At 40.6% G+C, this 22,343-nt stretch overlaps 3 protein-coding genes and 1 long non-coding RNA gene across 6 annotated transcripts; 3 read left to right on the top strand and 1 right to left on the bottom strand.

The window, feature by feature from the left end:
• The first annotated feature begins 409 nt into the window (after nt 1-409).
• On the top strand, nt 410-4,847 carry LOC135619662 (uncharacterized). The gene is made up of 4 exons (XR_010489438.1): nt 410-1,085; nt 1,154-1,203; nt 3,868-4,066; nt 4,735-4,847. It is a non-coding gene; the product is annotated as an uncharacterized LOC135619662 (long non-coding RNA).
• A 164-nt stretch (nt 4,848-5,011) lies between these two features.
• On the top strand, nt 5,012-11,527 carry LOC103995387 (phospholipid-transporting ATPase 1). The gene is made up of 9 exons (XM_065121886.1): nt 5,012-5,157; nt 5,244-5,567; nt 5,643-7,516; nt 7,594-7,900; nt 8,993-9,668; nt 9,758-9,881; nt 9,967-10,186; nt 10,268-10,726; nt 10,904-11,527. Exons 3-9 carry the CDS (start codon nt 5,992-5,994, stop codon nt 11,115-11,117), a joined length of 3,525 nt encoding a protein of 1,174 aa, XP_064977958.1. The 5' UTR covers nt 5,012-5,157; nt 5,244-5,567; nt 5,643-5,991; the 3' UTR covers nt 11,118-11,527.
• Nucleotides 11,528-12,123: 596 nt separating this feature from the next.
• On the bottom strand, nt 12,124-15,725 carry LOC135584755 (myb-related protein 2-like). 3 transcript variants are annotated; one of them, XM_065121889.1, is made up of 7 exons: nt 15,251-15,725; nt 14,940-15,153; nt 14,759-14,835; nt 14,616-14,673; nt 14,455-14,542; nt 14,309-14,378; nt 12,124-13,258 (listed from the first exon to the last, which is right to left on the bottom strand). In XM_065121889.1, exons 2-7 carry the CDS (start codon nt 15,148-15,150, stop codon nt 12,533-12,535), a joined length of 1,230 nt encoding a protein of 409 aa, XP_064977961.1. In that variant the 5' UTR covers nt 15,151-15,153; nt 15,251-15,725; the 3' UTR covers nt 12,124-12,532. The 3 variants fall into 3 exon arrangements, with proteins under 3 accessions (XP_064977961.1, XP_064977962.1, XP_064977963.1); XM_065121890.1 differs by lacking the exon at nt 15,251-15,725 and having other exon boundaries at nt 14,455-14,536; nt 14,940-15,215; XM_065121891.1 differs by lacking the exon at nt 15,251-15,725 and having other exon boundaries at nt 14,903-15,081.
• A 3,117-nt stretch (nt 15,726-18,842) lies between these two features.
• Nucleotides 18,843-21,781, top strand: LOC135619660 (probable lysophospholipase BODYGUARD 4). The gene is made up of 4 exons (XM_065121888.1): nt 18,843-19,980; nt 20,704-21,053; nt 21,136-21,332; nt 21,410-21,781. The coding sequence occupies exons 1-4, from the start codon at nt 19,575-19,577 to the stop codon at nt 21,750-21,752; spliced, it is 1,296 nt and encodes a 431-aa protein (XP_064977960.1). The 5' UTR covers nt 18,843-19,574; the 3' UTR covers nt 21,753-21,781.
• Nucleotides 21,782-22,343: the final 562 nt, after the last annotated feature.

A 22,343-nucleotide genomic window follows, 5' to 3' on the forward strand; every position in this document is an offset into this window, starting at 1 on the left:
AGGGATGGACCCCTCACTACCAGATCTAACCCGTGACTTCTGAGGTTCAACAAGTTGAAGGGCCCACTTGAGGTAAGGGGCTACAATCAAACTCCAAGGAGATGTCTCTTCCTTCAGAATATGACAATAGAATTCTGATAGCATTATATTTTGGCAGAAGGTCAGATGTGGTGCATTTGTTACCCATTTATTACCAATTAAATTTACCTGAGGAACAGCCAAGAATGAGGAAGAAGCTATTCTGTGTGAGGATTTAATGACAGCACTAACCCAAATAAATGAACTTGGAATTTTTCTCTGAATAATTTAAGATACACACTTATACAACTGGCATTTCAGGAATAAACATCTAACAAAATTTTTGGTATAAAATAATAGTTGTTACGTAGACTTGTGTCATGTACTTCACTGGTCTTATGGTTTTAATAGAATAAAATTAAAAGATTGTTCAGTCAAATGTTTCTTATTAGATTGAGGGGCGACTTTGGTGTTGTAGTAGCAGGTATGATTGCTCCTTTATGACCTGGGTGATCAAGACTTTGGCCGTTTATATTTCTCATCAAACTGATATCATGATTGTCATTGATTTGTAGAATAAATACAAATGCCCATGTGGGATGACATCTGCATGTTTTTGGACCCTGTTTTGTGTGCTAAAATCTGACAGGTAATTCATGAAGCCAATTGGGTTGCAGTGCTGAGGGGTTCAGAATCTTGACTGTACTTGAACAGGTTCTTCTCCCTTGGAGCTTTATCCTTTTCAGGACAATAAGATGGAGTTACAGGGAAGAGTTGTGAAGTTGGGATATGTCTTCTTCACAGTCAAGAGAAGCTTTTTATCCTTTGATGAAAAGTGAAGCTTTTGTTGCTTAGCAGTAAAGTTGAGTTATGGACAACAGACATCAAATCTTGTGACTTGGAAGGAGACTTTCCATGTGACAATAATTGAAAGAATCATATTATCAGACCTGAAAGCAATGAGGGGGCAGCTGATGGAACAAATTCCTAGCACTTTTCCCTTGTTCCTCAGAAAAGAAAAAGAAGGCATGCTAGCATGCACTCATGCGCGCACACTCTCCTAAGAGGTAAAAGATTTCATTTTTTATTCTAGGTATCTGCTATTGCAGGAGCACTAATAAATCCATGTTAGCAGGTCCAGTTACTCCTACGTCCATGGGCACATATGTTGACTGCATCCAAAAGGTGAGTCGATTGAATGATCTTAAGGTATATTGTCTCGTGAGTAATTATTTAACCTGTTAATTATCTAATTGATCTCAATGATTTTTCCTTGTATACTTTGGAAATTTATGCTGTATTGGCAAACAACAATTTTCTCTAGTTTAGATGGCTTAGAGATTACTGTAGCAGTATTGATCTCCGATAATAAAAAATACTACTTGTATCTTTCAAAGTCACAACTTCACAAGGTCTGTGACCCTGTGGTGGAATGAACATGTGAAAAATTGGTATCCCATGCATAATCTGAGATCCTAAAGAACTCCTCTGTATAGAAATTAAGTATTGCTTAAGTCAGGTTTATCTAATTAGTGAGGGTTGTGATTCCTGCCATCTTTGCTGCATACTTTATGGTTCTCAACTTCAAAATTCTGTGATCCTTGCTAATTATGAGATTACCTTTCATCATACAGTGCATTGTTGTATATAATTAAATTGTGGATATATCTTAACCTAATCCAGTTTTTCTCTTTGTACCCCTCGCCCAACACATGACCTTAGAGTTCTCACAGTATTTTAGAATCCTGCTTTACCAACCAGTTCTTTTGTAGTCCATTGAAGTCTCAAGCAAATAGGCAGCATCACCACCATTTTGAAGGCTCCAATTGGTTCTCCATAATGATTTGATTAACGAATTGATGATGTTTTATGTTATAGCCCATTATTTGTGTAACTATTGGGCTATTGAACTGTCCATTTGGCCAGGTCAAATTAGTTTAATGTAGTAAGTAGTTGAGCTAAATTTTAGGAAGGTTAGTGAAGTAACAGTTGTTTTCCAAGAATTTAAATACTGGTCAGATAATGAATTTAGTAATCTATTGGGTGTATAATTTTAGTTTTGGTATATTGGATAGTACACTGACATCCAATATCATTGATTAAAATAACGAAAAGTTACAATTGATGATATCATCCCAATATCAAATTTTATATTTTATTATTAGTATTTAGTTGTATCAGTAAATATCTACCAATATGTATCAAGAGTATTCTTGATCTTATTTGTACTATATCCTTATATCCTTCCCCATGTTATTATTATTGATATCTATTATTTTATGGTGCTTGGAGACCAATGATACCTTTATAGGAATTGTTTGAATATATAGTATAGCAAAAATAAAAGAAAAGAAATCAAGCATATGTTTTTGGTACTACAATTAGCCATATCTTTACAAGATTGTAAAATTGGGAGTGTTATTGATGTTAGTGGTGATTGCAATGCTCTTCATTGGCTTTGTCACTATGGGAGATTCCTAGTCAAGAATTTTTTATGCAAGAATAATTTAATTTATATGTTATTTAAATGAATTTTATTAGTTTTAAGATATTTGCATTTGTCATGAGTTGTCACATGACAACATCTACTCAAGGCGAAAATAAAAATATAAAATAAATAAAAAATTAAATTATGATTGTTATTGAAGATTTTAAATTATAATGGAAGATTTTGTGAGGATTAGTCTCAACGAGGATGAAAGCATATCAATCAAGAATATTATTTTCTTCGAAGAGAGATCAAATCATATATTTGATTTGATTCAATTGTAATATTTTGCCTATTTTTATGAGTCAGAATATTATAATGCATTTAAATCAGAAATAGATCAATGAAATGTGTTCTTTTTCCACTTTGAATGTGAGTGGTGCGAGGCCACATTTATTTTCCGATGGTATGATTCCATCATCCACGCGCGAGATATGCGAAGGTACAAGGTCTTCATCCTAGAAGTATTTTCCTTGAGCAAGAGCAAGTTTGGTAGTTATATATTTATTTTCCTATTATCTTTTAATTATTATCTTCTATTCCTCTCTTTTATATTCCTCTATTATCAACAAATATTCTGTTGCTATCCTCCAACATCAATTCTGGGCCCTACGTGGGATGTTTACATGCTGTACTGCAAGGGCTGAAGGTGCCTCTGAATCAAGAAACTATCACATATGCTCTCAATTTTTGGACTCAAGATTCCTGCTCTTGGTATCAATCCATTACCACCAATAGTTAAATGCAGAACTAGCTGTCTCTTATGGAACATCATTGAAGTCTTCACAATAGAAGTAAGCCAGATAATTTGGACTCCAATGGATAGGACTGGTGGTTTTTGTTTTGACTAATCAATACCTTTCATCATAGGCCCAACACTGTGTCCTTCTTCAAGGTTGAGATTACAAGTGTTATCTAGAATGTATATATGTGGAAATACAGATGCAAAATTATCTAGGGTGTGGATGCAATGTTGTTTTTGACAATGGCCCAAATGCCATGATTTGAGAAACCCACTTTGAGGTCCTGCAGTTACCTGTGTGCATTGAGACTGTCAGAGCTTGAATGAGTCCAGAATGGAAGCTGAGAGGCTGATGTTGAGTCCAAAACCGAAGTTTGTGAGACAATAAATATACTTTTCGTTCATGTTAAGGCCTCACAAAAAATGGTGGAAGATTGCAAGGAGAAATGAGTGCCTGTTTGATGTAGATAATATATACATTTCTTTCTTGGAACTGCTTCCATCTTTCCATGTTTAGCCATGTGCGTCGCTATGCAACCTTTCTTCCTCTCTCTAACTTCTGTGGCCTTTATATTGTTTAATGAATGCTTACATCATTACATTGGTTGGTTTTATTTAGGGTTATTCAAATGAAGACCTTTTCTTCTGCTGTTCTGGAACCTCGCAGTTATGGAGCAGAAGCAATGGAAAACAATGTTCATGATTGACAAACTAGTTATTGCAGTATAAAACATGGAACTCAGGAAGAGAGGGATCCAAGTCATTTTGAGCATGGAGTGCACCAACTACAGTTCAAAGTAATGAAGGAAAGCAACATGGTATGTAACCAAGCAAATTAGTTCCATGAAGATAGAATATTTATGGAGAAAAATGGAGAAATAGTATAAGTCTGCCAGTTACTTTAGGAAAGAATCCACCAGTTACTTTCTTTACTCTAGATTTACATTTGTAGAAACTTTAGTCAACTCTACCTCAAAGTTATACAGAGCTAAACAGTAGGTCAAACTCAAGATAGTACTAATAAATGCTAGCAGTTCAAAGTCAGTAAACATTTGTATCTTCTGCTGCTTATTACTTGTAAGTTTAGCTGCCACTGTTCCTCTACTCTTCCATCACTCCTCTGTATCCAGGAATACAAGTTCACCTGACCTTCCTCACCCAGCCTCCCTGCCATTCTTTGTCACACTAAATTGCTCTGTTGCAGGGAGTCATGTGTGATGAAGTGGGGCATCAGGTTCACTATCACTGGCCTTGAGTAGTAATAGCCTGTTTCAACTATATAAGACTTTTTGATTGTGGAGGGAAACATTGGATTAACTTCTAATATCCATCATAATTGCTTTGGAGAGGATGTGGAATGCCCAGAACCAACAAATATTTTATCTCACCATGCAACAAAAGATTGCTCACTGTGCTCAATCATGACCTAACCCACCACTTGGGCTATAATTTTTCATCACATTATTGACATCTCTAATTTGTATAGGTATGACATCAATAGTCAGAAGTTCCAAGATTATGGTCCAGATTGACTCTCGAAAGGTGACAAATATTTCATCATCTTGAATTTTTTTTAAATATAGTTTTTTTATTAATAAATATGTCTGTTTATTTGATGTGTGTTTTCTCCTTTCTATGCATACACTTCAGCTTCATATATATATATATATATATATATATATATATAGAACCATTTTTAAGAAAATATGAAAGTGTATAGCTTGAATGAATTTTCTCTTGTAATATGAAAATATGAGACTTACAAATGTGAGATGTCTTTGTTATGCTTGTGATTCATTGGCATCCCCAATGATGGTGGAGCTTCATCATCTTGCTTGACATCGCCCCTCAACAACATCAAGCTGCTGCTTTCATAGCTCTTCTCCTTCCATTAGTCTCTACTGTTCAGGTTAGGCCAAGGAAGGATCTCTCATGTCCATTAATCTCTACTGTTTCCATGCCTTCTCTGAACTATTCTTCCTCTGGGAATGACAGGTCTCGCGGTCTGTGGAGAGGTCTTTATCACGTGAATGACCATCTATCATTCTCCCAAAATGAACTGTCCATGTGCTTGATCCGATGGAATGGTCAGGATACACTTGAGCATCGCCTCCTCAGTCGAGCTTGGCGGCGTCGGTATCTCGGATCAGGTCAACCAATGCGACTCGGACCTTATCGTGTTGACCTCGACATCTGGCTCGAGAGACAACACGATTCAACAGGGGTGGTAATTTGCCGCGGTGATGTGCTGTGGATATCCACCTCAACCCTGAGAATGGTTCTGGAGTCACTTGCCGCTGCTGCCAAGTAGAGTTCAAGGTAACATCCCTCGACTTACGGAATCGGAGAGGGTGCAATTTCTACCGAAGGTTCTGATGGTGCTGACTGAAGCAGAGACTTGAGGCGATGATGAGATGGCAGCAGAAGGGAAGCTGCAGTCTGAACGGAGGAAAAATGGCGTAAGGATGCAAGAAAGTCTCTACAGTGAATTCGATGGAGAAGGTCTTGGTTTGGAGCTTGGAGAAGAAGCCATGTTGGACTCGGATGCTTGACTCCTGACCTTGTAGATGGCTTCTGGATGCCAAAGTCATACCTCATCTCCTCGGTCATAGCCGTGCATCATATTTGACAGCCTCCTGGTCTTCTAGATGGCCTGCTCGGACCATTCGGCTCTTCTGATCTGCCATCTAAATCCATGGATTCCGCCCCTCTGTAACTCCTGAAGCTTCTCTTCTTCTCTTTCATGGCTGCCAACAGGCCCTCCTCGAACCCGTCGGCGCCGCCGGATGACGATCCCGACGTGCTACCGAAGGCTGCCTCTCGCTCGAGGAGCTCGTCGTCGTGGCATCGTGCCGAAAGGATTCCGTCGTCCAGTTCGAATTCCGCTGTCTCCTTCGAGCGTTCGACGTCGAAGCCCGTCGCTTCTTTCCCCTCCAAGCGCTCCGACTCCGAGAAGCTCGGATCGCAGAGGGAGATCAGCGACGATGACGCCCGGTTCGTGTACGTCAACGACCCCGGGAGGACCAACCAGCCCATCAAGTTCGCCGACAACTCGATCAGGACCACCAAGTACTCTGTCCTCACCTTCTTGCCCCGCAACCTATTCGAGCAGTTCCACCGCGTCGCCTACGTCTACTTCCTCATCCTCGCGGGGCTTAACCAGGTCCCGCAGCTCGGCGTGTTCACCCCGGCAGCTTCCATCCTGCCGCTTGCCTTCGTGCTCGGCGTCACCGCGGTCAAGGACGGGTACGAGGACTGGCGGCGGCATCGCTCCGACCGGGATGAGAATAACCGGACCGCCCAGGTCCTGGCGCCCGGCGGCGAGTTCCGGCCCAAGCGGTGGAAGGACATCCTCGTCGGGGAGGTCGTCAAGGTCACCGCCGACGAGACGCTCCCCTGCGACATGGTCCTGCTCGCCACCAGCGATCCCACCGGCGTGGCCTACGTGCAGACCATCAACCTGGACGGCGAGTCCAATCTCAAGACCCGGTACGCGAAGCAGGAGACGCAGTCAACGCCGCCGGAGTCGACCGCTGGCCTGATCCGCTGCGAGAAGCCGAACCGCAACATCTACGGTTTCCTCGCCAGCGCTGACGTGCCGGGCGAAAAGCGGGTCTCACTCGGCCCGTCCAACATCATCCTCCGGGGGTGCGAGCTGAAGAACACGAGCTGGGTCGTCGGCGTCGCAGTGTACACCGGGCAGGACACGAAGGTGATGCTGAACAGCTCCGGCGCGCCGTCGAAGCGGAGCCGCCTCGAGGCGCACATGAACCGGGAGGTAATCCTGCTGGCCGTGGCACTGGTCGCTTTATGCTCCATCGTCACGGTGCTCGCCGGCGTGTGGCTCGCCAACCACCACCACGAGCTCAACGACCTACTGTACTACCGGAAGGAGGACTACTCGGGCCCGAAGACGGACACCTACAACTACTACGGGGTGGGGTGGGAGACGGTGTTCAGTTTCCTCAAGTCAGTGATCATATTCCAGGTGATGATTCCGATTGCGCTCTACATATCGATGGAGCTGGTGAGGCTGGGGCAGGCCTTCTTCATGATCCAGGACAAGAACATGTTCGACGAGGGGAGCAAGACGAGGTTCCAGTGCAGGGCGCTCAACATCAACGAGGACCTCGGGCAGATCAAGTATGTGTTCTCCGACAAGACGGGGACACTCACGGAGAACAAAATGGAGTTCCGGTGCGCCAGCGTTGGCGGGGTGGACTACAGCGCCGCAAGTGATGGTGAGGAAGACGGACACTCGATTACAGGTAATAATGATGCGATGCTTACTTCTTCTTCCTCGCCCATATGCATCAGAATTGTTTCTGATGATCGTTCATCGCAGTGGACGGGGAGACCTGGAGACCGAAGATGAGCGTGAAGACCGATCCGGAGCTGATGAATGCGTTGATGGGCGGGGAAGGAATCGAGAAGGCCAATCGTGCTCGTGATTTCTTCCTTGCGCTAGCGACCTGCAACACCATCGTGCCCATACTGGTCGACACGCCGGAGCCATCGCTCAAGCTCATCGACTACCAGGGCGAGTCGCCCGACGAGCAGGCCTTGGTCTATGCTGCTGCTGCTTATGGTTTCGTGCTTATGCAGCGCACCTCCGGGCATATCCTCATCGATGTGGTCGGTGAAAGACAGAGGTACTGCTACTCTTCATGCTCCTTCCAATTATTTGCTTCCTTCTTCTACCATTTGTTCTATCATTGTGCTGTGATTCCTGAATCAAAATTGGGTCTTTTTAGATGCCTTGTTGTCAACAAGCTTTAAGCTTAGGGTTCATAGTGGCTGGATGTTAATATCCTCTTCTGTCCCTCTTTTCTTCTTCCTGGCTTTGCCATGGTGGGAACAACATCAGCAAGAAGAACAGGGATTGAATTGGTTGATCTACTTTGCAACCGACCCATTTTGGTCTGTTACTTCGATATGCAATCTGAAGTATAATTTGGTTAAAAGCTTTCCCCACTTTGTGAGAAAGATTATGTTCCCACTCCTTCAACCTTATCATATGCTCAATCTCTGAGGAGATGACCAAGAACAAATGGAGAAGAAAGAAAATCTTATCCAGTGTTTAGTTGTTATTGGTGTCCCCTTGCTTGGTGATTGGTTTCATCAACAGTACCACCGCCACATAATTCCAATCAATCAGAACTGGAGCCAGCACAATATTCATATCTGGCAAAGACTTGACTTGGTCTACCTTCATTTGCTTGCTTCTCTCTCAAGTTTATCAGTGGATGGGATGTCCACATGGATCCAATTAAACTTCTTTGCTGGATCTATTTAACTATTAGCTTAAATATGTCCTTATAGTGAGTATTATGATAAGTAGATGCTCAAATAATGTTTTAACATTTTTTATCTTAATTTTCTACTCTGTTTTCATGTTGCCATGAGTCCCCCTCATCTTATCGGAAATTATATTTCACTTTGAAGTGATTGCCAAAGAAGTTGGGTGATCAGTTTTTTTCCAAAAACCTGAAGCTGACTTGAAAGTGCACAACTCCAAAGTCTTGTTGACTTTAGCATCTTTTCTTCTAAGATTTGTGTCCCAATTGCTTTAGATTTAAATCTAGCTGATAGTATCACTTCTACAAGTAATAGGAAGACCTCAAACCTACTTGAAGAATTGTTCTCAGCATTAACTGCAGTTTGCAAAACACAGTCTTCTGAGTACCAGTAATTCATAATTTCTTTTTGTAAAAGTATCTTAACTTGCAATACTGGAAATGCAGATTTGATGTTTTGGGCCTTCATGAATTTGATAGTGATCGAAAGAGGATGTCAGTGATAATTGGCTGTCCTGATAGAACAGTGAAGCTATTTGTGAAAGGTGCAGACAATTCAATGTTTGGAGTTGTACAAAAGAACCTAGATTTGGACATCATTCATGCAACCAAAACAAATCTCCATTCCTATTCATCTTTGGGTCTGAGGACATTGGTGGTTGGCATGCGTGAATTAAGTGAACACGAGTTCAAGAAGTGGCAGTCTGCATATGAGAATGCAACTACAGCTTTGATCGGCAGGGGGAAGTTGCTAAAAGCTATCGCATCAAATGCTGAAAGAGATCTTCACATCTTGGGTGCCTCTGGGATTGAAGATAAGCTCCAACAAGGTGTACCAGAAGCCATAGAATCCATGAGGCAAGCTGGCATCAAGGTTTGGGTGTTGACAGGGGATAAGCAAGAAACTGCCATCTCCATTGGCTATTCTTGCAAGCTTCTAACAAGTGAAATGACTCAGATTGTGATCAATAGCAACTCCAGGGAATCCTGTAAAAGGAGACTGCAAGATGCAGCTTCCATGTCCAGCAGACTAGCAGGTGCAGGATCTGCAAAGTCTCCTCTGGCTTTGATCATTGATGGCACCAGCCTTGTCTACATTTTGGAGACAGAACTGGAAGAAGAGGTAAGAATCTACTGATGCACTTAAATTGATTCCTTGATGTATTGGTCTTAGGATTGATGTGGTTCTGCATGTTGTTCTTGCTGGAACAGCTATTCAAAGTGGCCACGACATGTGATGTTGTGTTGTGCTGCCGTGTGGCTCCATTGCAGAAGGCTGGAATTGTTGCTCTCATAAAGAACCGAACGGATGACATGACCCTTGCAATTGGCGATGGTAATGTAGCTAACTTGAGAATTCACTTCAAACTTATAGAAGATATCAATTCCTTGTTGTGTGCTAATCTTGTGTATGATTCCAGGTGCAAATGATGTCTCAATGATCCAAATGGCTGATGTTGGGATTGGCATAAGTGGCCAAGAGGGAAGGCAAGCTGTCATGGCCTCAGATTTTGCAATGGGACAGTTCAGGTTCTTGGTGCCCCTCTTGTTGGTCCATGGACATTGGAATTACCAAAGGATGGCCTACATGATCTTGTACAACTTCTACAGGAATGCTGTGTTTGTCTTCGTCCTATTCTGGTAAGCATCATCATCGATACTTCCACCCAATCTGTTAGTTCAGCTAATTTGTATGTTTAACATATGGTTTTTGAACTCTAGGTATGTGTTATACACTGCGTATAGCTTGACAAGCGCAATAAGCGAATGGAGCAGTGTCTTGTATTCTGTGATCTACACTGCACTGCCAACCATCATCGTTGGAATCCTTGACAAGGATCTTAGCAGGAAGACATTGCTGAAGTACCCCCAGCTCTACAGGGCAGGGCAGAGGGATGAAAGATACAACCTCAAGTTGTTCATCTTCACTATGATGGATTGCATTTGGCAAAGCATTGCTATATTCTACATCCCTTATCTTGCATACAGACACAGCGATGTCGATGTATCCGGCCTAGGAGACTTGTGGATCCTTGCTGTGGTCATTCTAGTGAACATTCACTTGGCCATGGATGTGTTTAGGTGGAACTGGCTCACACATGCATCTGTATGGGGTTGCATTGCCGCAACAGTAATATGTGTCATCATCATAGACTCCATTTGGATGCTACCTGGTTACTGGTACAGCCTATTTCCCTAACCTGTTGATCTTTCTTTAGTAGTTTCAAATCTTGTTGATGATCACAAATTCTTGAATTGGTTACATGCATCTTAATGCCTTGAGACAAACGAGCTCATTGTAGCAGATAGAAGACAACTTTGCGTAGACTCAATTTACTGATGCCTCAATTTTTGCAGGGCCATCTTTAACATGATGGGGACTGGATTATTCTGGCTATGCCTTCTTGGCATCATAGTAGCAGGGATGGTTCCTAGGTTTGCAACCAAGGCTTTGACAGAGTATTTCTTGCCTAGTGATGTGCAGATTGCAAGAGAACTAGAGAAGTTTCAGAATTTAAATGCATCCACAATATTAGAAATTCCAATGAGCACATTCTCAGACCCCCAGTGATGATCTACCCATTGGATTTTGTTCTTCCAAAATTTTCATTGGTTTTCTCTTCTTTCCCTGTGCATACTACTACATTCTTTTAGCTGAGAACCCGATTTTTCACCGATTGGTAACTGGTCAACCATCCAAAAGGATGGATAGATGGGTAATCCATCTGTCCTGTGTATCCGTTTTACATACATACCTTGTTAAATTGTATTGTACAAGATAGTGAAACCACACATCTCAATTTGTGTATTAAAGTTGAGTTTTGTTACTACCCTTGTGTTTTGGATACTTTTTTCTTGTTCACCATAGTGAATATCTGTGTATTTAAAGTTTTCAGAACAGTGAGGTAAATTGTTGGCAAATTGTTTAGTTCTCAGGAATAACACTTACCAGACAACTGTGGTGTAGATTCTTATTTCTCACTTATCCATCGATGTCGAATTCTTATTGAATGTTGCAATGGCCATCTGTGCCTCCATAGCCTTCAGAATATTTCCTGTGCTTGTAAGAACAGAAATTGCACATAATCCATTCGCAAGTAACCAGATGAATGGTTAAACATAATAGCAGTTCACACTATTAATTGTTATCAGAGATAAATCAGGAAAGAATTTCTCTTCAAGACTATATAAAAACTCAATTCCCAACTGTTGGAAGCACGAAATGGGAATTTCTAATGCCAGATTAGTAACTCATGTAGTGGTTGTAAAAATGAAAGTAAATTTTTTGTGTTTGTTTTGGATGAGGTTCTTCTTTTCCTCTGAAGAACATGATAGATGATACTAAACACTTTCTGGATCCTTTTGAGGATCTAAGACATTCTCATGTGTATTACCATCTGAGGCTGCAATCTGATCTGTTGGCCATGTAATAACCAGACATGAAATTAACCAGACATGAAATTAATCCTACTAGGTCTCTCTCTCTCTCTCTCTCTCTCTCTCTCTCCCTCTCTCTCTCTCACACACACACACACACACACACACACACAATCTAATTGATGCTTTGCTAACATAAATCCAGGTGAATACAATAATGCATTAAGAACTGATGTTCCTTTCTTTTTTTCCTTTTTATAGTTCATCAAAAACTACATGATAGTTCAATACAGGTAGCTATTCCATCAATGACATGTATCACACAGTGAAGGATATCAAAGAAATTGACTTGCTAGAATGGCTAGTTTGGCTACAAAGGCATGGTATTGAGATTCTCCTTTATACTGCTGTATTTTACATGCATCCTCAGTTTCTTGCAGCGCACTGTCCTTTTTCATTAGCTTCGTGTTATAGCCATCAATTATTTTGGTTAAATAGATTGGTTAAGGAAGCAAGTGCTCACCTTTGCAACATGATTATAGTGCAACATGCCTCAGTACTGCAACATTATAAATGCTATATCCTTGATCTTTCTCTTCTAGGCACAAATCAGCTCCAGCTAAAGCCATTCAAGTCAAATCTGCTACTTGTACCACCTTCATTGTCTTCATGGGCATTGAGATCAAGTTGTGCTGTGTGAGTAAGCAGCCCAAATCTATCTGATTGCTTGCCTCTCCCCTGTTGATCTGCAGGTCTACTGCTGTTTGGGTGCTCAACAGATATGTTCTCATCATCACTTTCCTTTCCCTGGGCCTCAGAACCAGTTCCTCCTTCATTTTGGGTCTTAATGCTTGTAGGAAGTGTCTCAAAGTCCTTCTGGGCTGCGAAAGATGTCCTTTCTGAATCTCCTAAGCTGGATGAGGAAAAAGTCTTGTGCTCATGCAAATAACACCATGCAGATTGAGTGTTTTCAAGCCTGCTATTCTCATGAACTTGTTGCTGGCACAGTGGTAAGCTGCCATTGCAGCTTCTCAAGCTTTTACAGACACTTTGTGATCCTTCAAATGATGTCAAGCAACTTTCTACTGAGCAATCAACAGGTTGAGATGGATGCAGCTCTTTAGTGTTCAGACCAGGTATTTCTTCTGATCCTTGAAATGCATTGCTGAAACATTCACTTGAGATTTTGGAAACAAGTTCACAGAGCTGAACTTTGGCATCTTCCACTCCTGGAGACCCTAAATTCTGTTTCCCTAGTGTCTCTTGAGCCTTTTCCAGCACTGACTGTAAGTATTTTCCTTGTGCCTCTATTTGGAGTTGCAAATTCCTTTGAACCTTTCACAAACCCATTTTTCATGACACTTGTTAATTTTAAGCATCGCATGGAAACACAAAATAGAGGAGATTGAACAGAACGAAAAAGGAATCAAGCATTTTCCTGAAACTTGATCTTTGAGGTTTATTTTAGCTTTACAATTATCAACTAAATGTTGAGTTTTGTTTTTTTTTAGCTTTAGTAGATTTTGTATAAATATCCCGGTGGGATCATGTAAATGTTTTTGTAAATTCAAAGAAAATTTAGATGAATTTTTTTTAGAAATAACTCTAATTGGGAAATTCTTTTATTAGAAGGAATTTTGATGATCATGTGAAGAAGATGATATAATAAATAGAGTTACATGTAAGGAATTTTTTAGTTACTGCAAAGCATGGTATGCAGTACCGAATGGTACCGCCTGGTACGGACGGTATGTACCAGTTCGATGACATACCGGTACGTAGACCTCCCGGCATCGCTACAGTGCTACAGTATTATACTGTAGCAGTGTTATAGTGTTATAGTGTAACAGTGCTACAGTATGAAAGAAAATATATAAAATTATTCGGTACACCAAGGTGTATCGCTCGATATGCCCTGGTGTACACCCTGGTGTACCGCTCGGTACACCGGTATCGTACCATACCAAGCCAACCTCGAAACACCGGTACAGTATGGTATTGTATACCTTGCTGCAAAGAGCTCAATGCGAGAAAATATTCTATGTAGGACACTATCATCTACAATTTTTATATTTGTTGGTGTGCAATCCTCTAAATGTTTCTGAAAATTATCAAGATTAATGCTACAATAACCATCATCTAATCTTTCTCTCAAAGGTGGATGAGTTCAGTTTAACTCAGTTTCTTGTGTCTTTCATGCTTCCACAAAGAAGCTACTTGTATGGTGTTAACACTAGGACAAACACACAGTATTTCATCAAAGCTAATTTAGTTGCAGCCTGCATGCTTGACTTAGGAGTTTGTACTATGTTTATGTAATTGTTGAATTTTTTTTCTGTGCATGAATTCTGACAAGGTGTCAATAATATGTAATTTAAGACTTACCTCAAGATGTTCTTGTAGCTGCCTCTGGACTTCAATTTGCATTTGAAGTGCTTCATTTATCTGAAAACTTCTGAAATTAACAACATCCTGTCAGTCCAGATTCATCATACTTCAAATCATTACAGTGTGCACTGTCTATGTCTTACTTGTTTGATTGGGGCATGGTACTTGTGTTAACCATGAAAGATCCATTGACATCAATTGTTCTCTCTGCTGCTAATGTACAACCTATAACTGCAAGATAAATAAGTCTTTGTTTGCATCTTTTTCCTAGTTGCAGAATTCAAAGTTGGAGGCTGCTACTCACCACTCTTGGTGCTTCCACTGTTTGCTTGAGCTTGGAGATTCTTACTGAGCCTATACTTCTACAATTTCACAAGAGCAACACAGTCTTCAACCATGACAGCAAAGAGAAGAAACAAGGAAAAGAAACCAGCAATAGATCAGGACCTGTAGGTGACTTTTCAGGTGATACAGTGTTAGTCCAGGAATGCCCATAAGTCTCATGACTGTTTTTGGTGTAGCCTCTGCAAGATGATGATCTTAAGTTAGCTCTCAAGGCAAGATGCATCAGCTATGAATGAGAATGATTACATTGGATTCTGTCTTCTTCTTTTGTTAAGTTACTCACTGTCTGCTCCACCAAGTTGATTCACAGCTTCTATGAATCTCTCATGGAGCTCAGATGTCCACTTCAACCTAGGCTTGGCATCGGTTGATAGAACCAGTCCTGACTCTTCTGGAGCACTCCCTCCTCTTTGCAGCAACAATTGCCCGTCTGCAGGAAAAGTTTCCCTAGAAGAAAAGATATTGCTGTGGCTTTGATGATAATGGTGATACATCTTCTGCTTGGGAAGGAAATGGCAAGCAAGGAGAAGTTAATTTCTCATGCTGGTGAAGGAAGAGCCAAGGCTCTCTTTATAAGGCAATTGCAAAGAGAACCTGGAATCATTTGAACAGAACACTTGGACTGATCTAATCCTCACAGCAACTTGAGAAGAGATCTTCTCCTTGTTGATTTACCATGGACCAGAACCTGCAATTTTTACTTTAGATTCTCCTGGGATAAAGCTTCCCACTCATCTTCTGCAGCAGCAACTTTTTGTGGAACAACTGTTGCGTGTCCAGAAGAATAGATCCATGAATGACTGACTATAAAAAGAGGAAGAACCATATACCTCTCAAGGGAATTTTTGGACCTACTGCCATGTCTTTTAATGTCTTTACAAGTTCCAAAGTTGCAAGATTCCTGAGCCGTGAGAATTAAGCTTTGGGGGTGCAGTGCATGTGAGACTGGTTTGACAGGATAGCTTGGTCGATGGAGCTTGGAGTTCAAACTGTGAGATGGATTCAACTGAGTAGTACTCATATTATCTGATAGGAGAAGTCTGAAAATTCTGTTTGACTGGCACATCTAGGTGTGGTCCTGAATCAGATTTCTTAGATATTTATACAAAAATAAGCATCTTCTTTTGCTTTTTCTGAGAGAAGAATCTTCATATATTTATTTCACTGATTCCTGCAGGGCCCCCTCATTGTTGGAGGAGGAATCAAGATTCATTTCAAGGCCATGCTGCAATGGGCTGTATATTGACCAATATACCGACAGCCCTATTATGGCACTTTGCTTTTTTCTCTAATATAGCATGATGGATTTGATCTATCCATCCTTCCTAAGAAAAAGGTAAATTCATTGTTCACATTATATTCATGCTCCAATTTTATGATTCGACATGTTCAGTTATCAATCTTAAAGTTAGGTTCTGCATGATGACAAACACCTAACAAGAATTGAACCATCATTACAAGGATCATCAGCTTGTGATTTTTCCTGCCCAAACATTCAGAGTAACCTATGATACATTCAGCAAATCATGCAGCAATTAGGATAACCTCACAATCATACAGATTATTTTAATATCATGCTTTACGTTGAGTAATGGAAATGATATTCGTAATAATAATGATATTAGTATATTGTTAATGGTAATGGTAATGATGATGATAATGGTAATAATAATGATAATGACTATATAGTATTTGTAATGATAATGATAACGATAACGATGATGGTAATGGTAATGGCAATGGCAATGGTATTGACAAAAATAATGATAATAACAATGATAAATAATATCACTTGTATTGCTTTGTTCTTTTTTATTTCGTTTCAGTCATATCTTGTTTTGAGCAGTACAGATATACTTCTGCCTATTACCAATAATTGATCATCCAGGACTTGAGTATACTACTCTCCCCCATCTTGAGTGAGATCCACTGGTTCTCATGCAAATCTAATAGTTTAGCAGTTGTGTTGGATATGATTCTCTAGGAATGAGCACTGGATTGCCAACAAAATGGCTTATCATCATGAGATTACCATATCTATCGTTATCAGAAGTACAATTATTCTTTCAGAATCCTTCATCCAAGTGTTAGAGATTTTTCTTATCACTCTGTAAAACACTCATCGAAGCATATGTCCATCCCATTCTATTCATGTATTAAAAATTGGGAAAGTTGATGGAATCCTTCTTTTCCATGATAAGAATAAGAACATAACTATCTTTTCTCATGTTTGTTCTATTGATCTTGATGATGATGGAATATGCCATGAGCCCAATGATGTGAAACACTATTGTTGCAATAGCATTGCCCAAAATATGAAAGTTTCACTTGTAGACACTGAAGAGTGAGTTTGGCAATGTTTCACCTCTGAATTCTCAGAAAAGAAAAGAAGAAAAAAGATTAATGCTTTGTAGTTTGTTCATCGTCAAGCTGGATAGGATCCTATAAAGAAGACTAGTTTGAGTAGGCAAACATGAGCATGTTCTTGTGATGGAAATCATGCATAGAACACTTTTTCTTAGAGTTCATCTAAGCTTTTCTTTCTGCCTCCTACAAAATCAAAGGTGAAGAAATGAAGGCAAGATATGAGCTTGTGCTTTATTCCTTAGAGATGCATAAGATTTTAAGATGAGAGGAGCATTTGTAGGTAGATGAGGAATCTGATACAGTTCTCTTTGTTGTCAAAGCATGCAGAGTTGGTGATCAGGAACTATGTTGTAACAATAGCCTGCCTACTTCTTAGGAATGCAAAAGAAGTTAGGTGAACCCCTCAAGCTGAACAACTGCTGCTAAGACAAATACCTTTGCTATTTCCCTTCAATTTGCTATACACAACTAAATCCAAATCTCACAATTGTTTAGTCAATTCTACTCTGGATTACAAGAAAACGATTAAGCTTTAGATGCTGCATTGATGCCATTAACCATCGAATAGAGATTAGAAGGGATTGAATTAGTAGTTTACTCTATATCATTTTCATTTCAGAATGAAACTGATAAGGAATAGATCCCTTCTCATTGATCTGATGAAGGTAATGAAAATGCAAAGTATAACAAAGAACTGAAAAAGAACATTATGGAAAGAAATATGAAACATGGTATGGTGTTATCTCATAAATTCCACTAACAACATTATCATGAGGATATAATTATTCAGTCATCAATAAATTTTTTTCATAAAGCCAAGTACAATATTATAGATCTCACAACATTTTAAGGATAACAAATTGGTGGATGATTTCAGAGTTCGGTAGATTTACATACATAAGACCTTGATCCAACTTTGGATCTATGGCCTAAATATTACTTCAGATAGTAATTATATAGATAGATAGATAGATAGAGAGAGAGAGAGAGAGAGAGAGAGAGAGAGAGAGAGAGAGAGAGAATTGCTTCAGATGGGATTGTGATCATATCTAGTTCGCGAGGCACAGGCAAATTTTGGTTTCAAGTTGCATATTTTCTCTACAACTTGGAACCTTGAAGATATCTGGTCTCTTTCTTCTAGTTCCAAGTATATGTTCTTTCTGCATGTGAAAAAAGGTGTGAAGGCTCAGGGAGCTCATCTCAAATCAAGATAGCTCAAGCCTCTAGATGACTGAAGAGAGGAAGTCTATGCACACAGTCCTCTCTCCTTGGAATTATGGATATTGGAATCCCTTGTTCTAAAGATAAGAACAACTAAAGCATTGTTGCTAGTGAGACATTGGTTTCAGAAGACAGGCTCTGTCCCTTTCCTGTGTCCACTGGCAATGAATGCATGCTTATTCCTTTGTCCCCTCAGCTATCAGTAGGTCTTCCATACTTGAAGCTCAGGGTTGATGATAATCATAAGTTCTTATTATTCTCTCCAACTTCTTGAATGAATTATTTGTTGTTTGTGTCGTTGAAGTCTGTGATGGAGTACACTAGCGAGCAGAAAGGAATCAAGTCATGAGAGTTTTGGGGACCATTATGTAGGCTGTGCTTGCAGAATATTATACACAGTGTAAGAGATTACAACTGCTTCAATTCACTCCTCAAGTTGCAGAGGAAATCTATGGCCTATCAACTTATTATTGGTTTGAATCTCATCTAATATGATTTGGAGAAGGAAAGAGAAGCCAAGAGAATGGTGGAGCACATGATTTGGTCAAGCAAGGCTACTTTAAAGGCCATTCATTCATTCCATGCTTTCTGGAGAAGGGTGGAACACGTAATTTGGTCAACCATCAAAAACAGGAGTTGGCAGAGAGAGAGAACTTGCAACCAGAAAAAGTTGACTTGTTCCAACCTCCCAGTTAAAAGATAGCCCAACTATTAACTTGGATCCATTTCAAGGTTACTGATGAATTGTGAGCTCTGGCTTTGGCACATCTGGAATGGCACTGCAGGGATTCAGTGTTCAAGCATTGAGATGGACATCATTCTTAAGTATTTGTATGGTTACCAAGAACAACAGGAGCTGCTTCACCAGGGAATTCCAGTTGCCGAAGCATCAAGCTGTGCAAACAAGCCAATAAGATCCGAGCTCAGAAAGGAGGATAGATTGAGAGACCAATTCCCTCCCCACAAGCTACTCGTCTTAGAGCTCTGTAGACATAATCCAAGGCAGATGCTGTAGTTTGTTCAGATAGATGAGACAATATGATTCCTTTATATTCTTAATCTCCATAGTCATAGCTTCATATATGGATTGGGCTCACCCAGATTCATGAGATTTGGCCGACTACAACATCTCCATGTCAAATAAAGGTATCCATTCTATGAACCTCCCAGAACAACCACAGGTTGCTTTCAGTGACGAACAAGAAACACATGGCCCTTATCAGAAGTCGAAGAAGGATTCAGGAAGGAATGCAAAATTCGTGGACGCAGGAGCAACACACCTTTAGCTTATTAAGCTTCCCTTCTCCTCCTCACCCCCTCTCACCAAAAGATGCCAACTTCTTCCACATTTTCTCCCGGAGATGTTGTCATCTCAGCTGTTAGCCTCCTTGTTTTCGCTTTGTTAGATCTCCTGGACTTCATTCTCTGCTACTTCTATAGGTTTCTTGATGTTATTCTTGAGGGGAACCCAGTCCCATGCTACTGCCAAAGGAGAGGAAGAGAGGAGAGGTCTGATGGAGAGGGAAGAGAAGAGGTGTCAGAGACTTTGCATGGGAGAAGAAACCTTTTCAGAGAAATGGGCTTTCCATTTTGGAAAGCAGCATCAGATGGAGAGGAAGAAAGGGGTGAGCTAAGGTTTCCCAGGTGGTCTGACTGTAGCTGTATCTCATGCTTGTCTTGGCAAGAGAGGGGGCAAGACAAGCTTCACTTGGCTGTGATGGAACCATCATCTCAAGGTAAAATGGATGTTTTAGCTTTGCTAAATGCCAACCTGTTTCCATTTGTTGCTGAAGACATCTTGCTTGTTCTAAAGCACAAGATAAAATTCTGTCACCTTAATATTCCTTACTTTATTTTACATTGTTATTATGCAGCAAATTTACTCTCTTTTTTTTTTATATTTCTTGGATTCTTCTCAGATTTGTTTAGTACTTGTTTAGGAAGTGCAGATACATGACCATATTGTTCTTCTTGATAGTGTCATCATACTATTCTCCTGTTGCTGAAATGTGATGCTTTAAGGCTTCAAATTCAAAGAATTTACACACCTTTATAATCTGATAATTTCAGCATCATAGATTCTGTTTCATTTATGTTGTCTAAATTTTAAGAACCATACAAACAGCAATTATAGTTTATTTGCATATTTGTAATAATCTTTGTTGTGATTACCTCCCAATCTTAACCCCACCTAACAGTTATGCTTCCTCTGTGGAAGCCCAAACTGTCTGTTTTCCTTGATTTCCTTCTACAGTGACCACCGAGCACTGAGCATATCTTCTCTTCTATTGATCTATCTTCTTCGGTCGACGTATCTTAAAATCTACTCTTCAATGTCCCAAAGCAGCTCCTTTTATGCAATATTATCTACTGGTTTTAAAGATTGTTCATCTTGTTATCTTTTTCGAAGCTTTTGTAATTCCATAAGATGATATTTGACCATTACAGATACAAAACAGGTAGAAAGAAAGAGTGCGATACGGATTCAACTGAAAGTGTAGTTTTTCTACATGGATTTCTTTCTTCCTCCTCGCTTTGGGTGGAGACAGTCTTCCATAATCTTTCTGAGGTGACCAAACAAAGCTTCAGGATGGTTGCAGTGGATCTCTTGGGTTTTGGCAGAAGTCCAAAGCCAACAAACTGCACGTATACAGTGCGAGAACACCTCGACATGATTGAGGCATCTGTGATCAGGCCACTGGAGCTGAATTCCTACCACATAGTTGCTCACTCCATGGGCTGCATCATTGCATTGGCCATGGCAGCCAAGCATCCTGAGTCTGTTAAATCCCTCACATTGGTTGCACCAGTAAGTCCCCATGTCGCAGAGTTGAATCATGTTTTCTTCTGAGTTCTTGTCATGTTTGCGGTCATCTGTTTCCTGCACACAGCCATGCTTTGACTCGACAGAAGAGGAAGCAAGTCACACCGCACTGAACAAATTAGCTGAAAGGAGAGTGTGGCCACCATTACTGTTTGGCTCTGCAGTCATGTCATGGTATGAGCACATCGGCAGAACTGTTTGCTTCATCTTCTGCAGAAACCATTCGACATGGGAATGGATGATGAAGCTAGTCACAAGGAGAAGGTAACGAATGCACTCGAGCTGCATTAAGAGCCCTGAGTTTGTGCTGCTACTTAGCAGAGCTCATTGTGTTTCTGCAGGGCTCTCAGCTTCCTGTTCATGGATTTAAGCAAGCATACCCATCATTCGGCATGGCACACAATGCACAATGTGTTATGTGGGGGTGCCAAATTGGTGGACAAGCACTTGGAAGCTGTGAGAAAGGCTAAAATGCCAGTGACAGTGATCCATGGAGACAAGGATCAATTGGTGCCAATGGAGTGCAGCTACAACCTGAAATCCAAACTCCCCCATGCAGACCTCAAAGTTATGAATGGCAGAGATCATTCTTCTGTGATCTTGGGCAGGGAAAAGATGTTTACATGCGAACTGGAACAGATTTGGTCCACTTCTACCAATTGCACTCACATACCACACTCATAAATGATTATATATATATATATTTCTTAGAATTATGTATGCATATAATTCATAGGATATCATATTAAGACTATGCTGGTCCAAAACCAGGTGCGCCGAGTTGCATGACTCACCCAACAAAACCAGCGGCGGTGGGGCCCTCGAGATGTGCTCCCTCGCGTTCTTTTATGTCGATTGCTCTGTTCATCTTCGAATCACACTGCAGAACATCCAAATCACCATTCTTCCTCTTTAAGATTCACATGCAAAGTCTGATGGCTCTCTCTCTCTCTCTCTCTCTCTCTCTCTCTGTGATAGATACCAATCATCAATTGAAGGAGGGAAGACGGTTGCTTACCTACCCAATAGCAGTCACCAAACACCTACCCGCACATCTCCATCTGAAGTGGACCAAACGAAACGGTGTAGTTGGATGCGTTTGTCATGAGCTTACGCACAACTAATCGAATGAGTCAAACAAATGAGTAATATTCTTCAAGAAATTATGAAGAGGATATGGTATTTGTATAGTTCGAATGCCTCGTAGAATATGAGTTTGTGTCGGATCCGAATCGTATGGATTCTTCGGGTCCGGTATATGATCTTCGATATACA

This window comes from Musa acuminata, chromosome BXJ2-8 (genome assembly GCF_036884655.1).
Source record: "Musa acuminata AAA Group cultivar baxijiao chromosome BXJ2-8, Cavendish_Baxijiao_AAA, whole genome shotgun sequence".
In the NCBI taxonomy this organism is placed as follows: domain Eukaryota; kingdom Viridiplantae; phylum Streptophyta; class Magnoliopsida; order Zingiberales; family Musaceae; genus Musa; species Musa acuminata.

What these genes read in the sequence shown, in the direction of transcription:
- LOC103995387 (XM_065121886.1), top strand. Translation starts at nt 5,992, where the DNA reads ATGGCTGCCAACAGGCCCTCCTCGAACCCGTCGGCGCCGCCGGATGAC. An exon ending in GTGGTCGGTGAAAGACAGAG is followed by an intron (nt 7,901 to 8,992) that starts GTACTGCTACTC and finishes CTGGAAATGCAG; the next exon opens with ATTTGATGTTTTGGGCCTTC. An exon ending in TGGATGCTACCTGGTTACTG is followed by an intron (nt 10,727 to 10,903) that starts GTACAGCCTATT and finishes CAATTTTTGCAG; the next exon opens with GGCCATCTTTAACATGATGG.
- LOC135584755 (XM_065121889.1), bottom strand. Translation starts at nt 15,150, where the DNA reads ATGTATCACCATTATCATCAAAGCCACAGCAATATCTTTTCTTCTAGG. An exon ending in CAGTGGAAGCACCAAGAGTG is followed by an intron (nt 14,543 to 14,615) that starts GTGAGTAGCAGC and finishes TTTATCTTGCAG; the next exon opens with TTATAGGTTGTACATTAGCA. An exon ending in AGCTACAAGAACATCTTGAG is followed by an intron (nt 13,259 to 14,308) that starts GTAAGTCTTAAA and finishes GGTTTGTGAAAG; the next exon opens with GTTCAAAGGAATTTGCAACT.
- LOC135619660 (XM_065121888.1), top strand. Translation starts at nt 19,575, where the DNA reads ATGCCAACTTCTTCCACATTTTCTCCCGGAGATGTTGTCATCTCAGCT. An exon ending in GATGGAACCATCATCTCAAG is followed by an intron (nt 19,981 to 20,703) that starts GTAAAATGGATG and finishes GATACAAAACAG; the next exon opens with GTAGAAAGAAAGAGTGCGAT. An exon ending in AAGCTAGTCACAAGGAGAAG is followed by an intron (nt 21,333 to 21,409) that starts GTAACGAATGCA and finishes GTGTTTCTGCAG; the next exon opens with GGCTCTCAGCTTCCTGTTCA.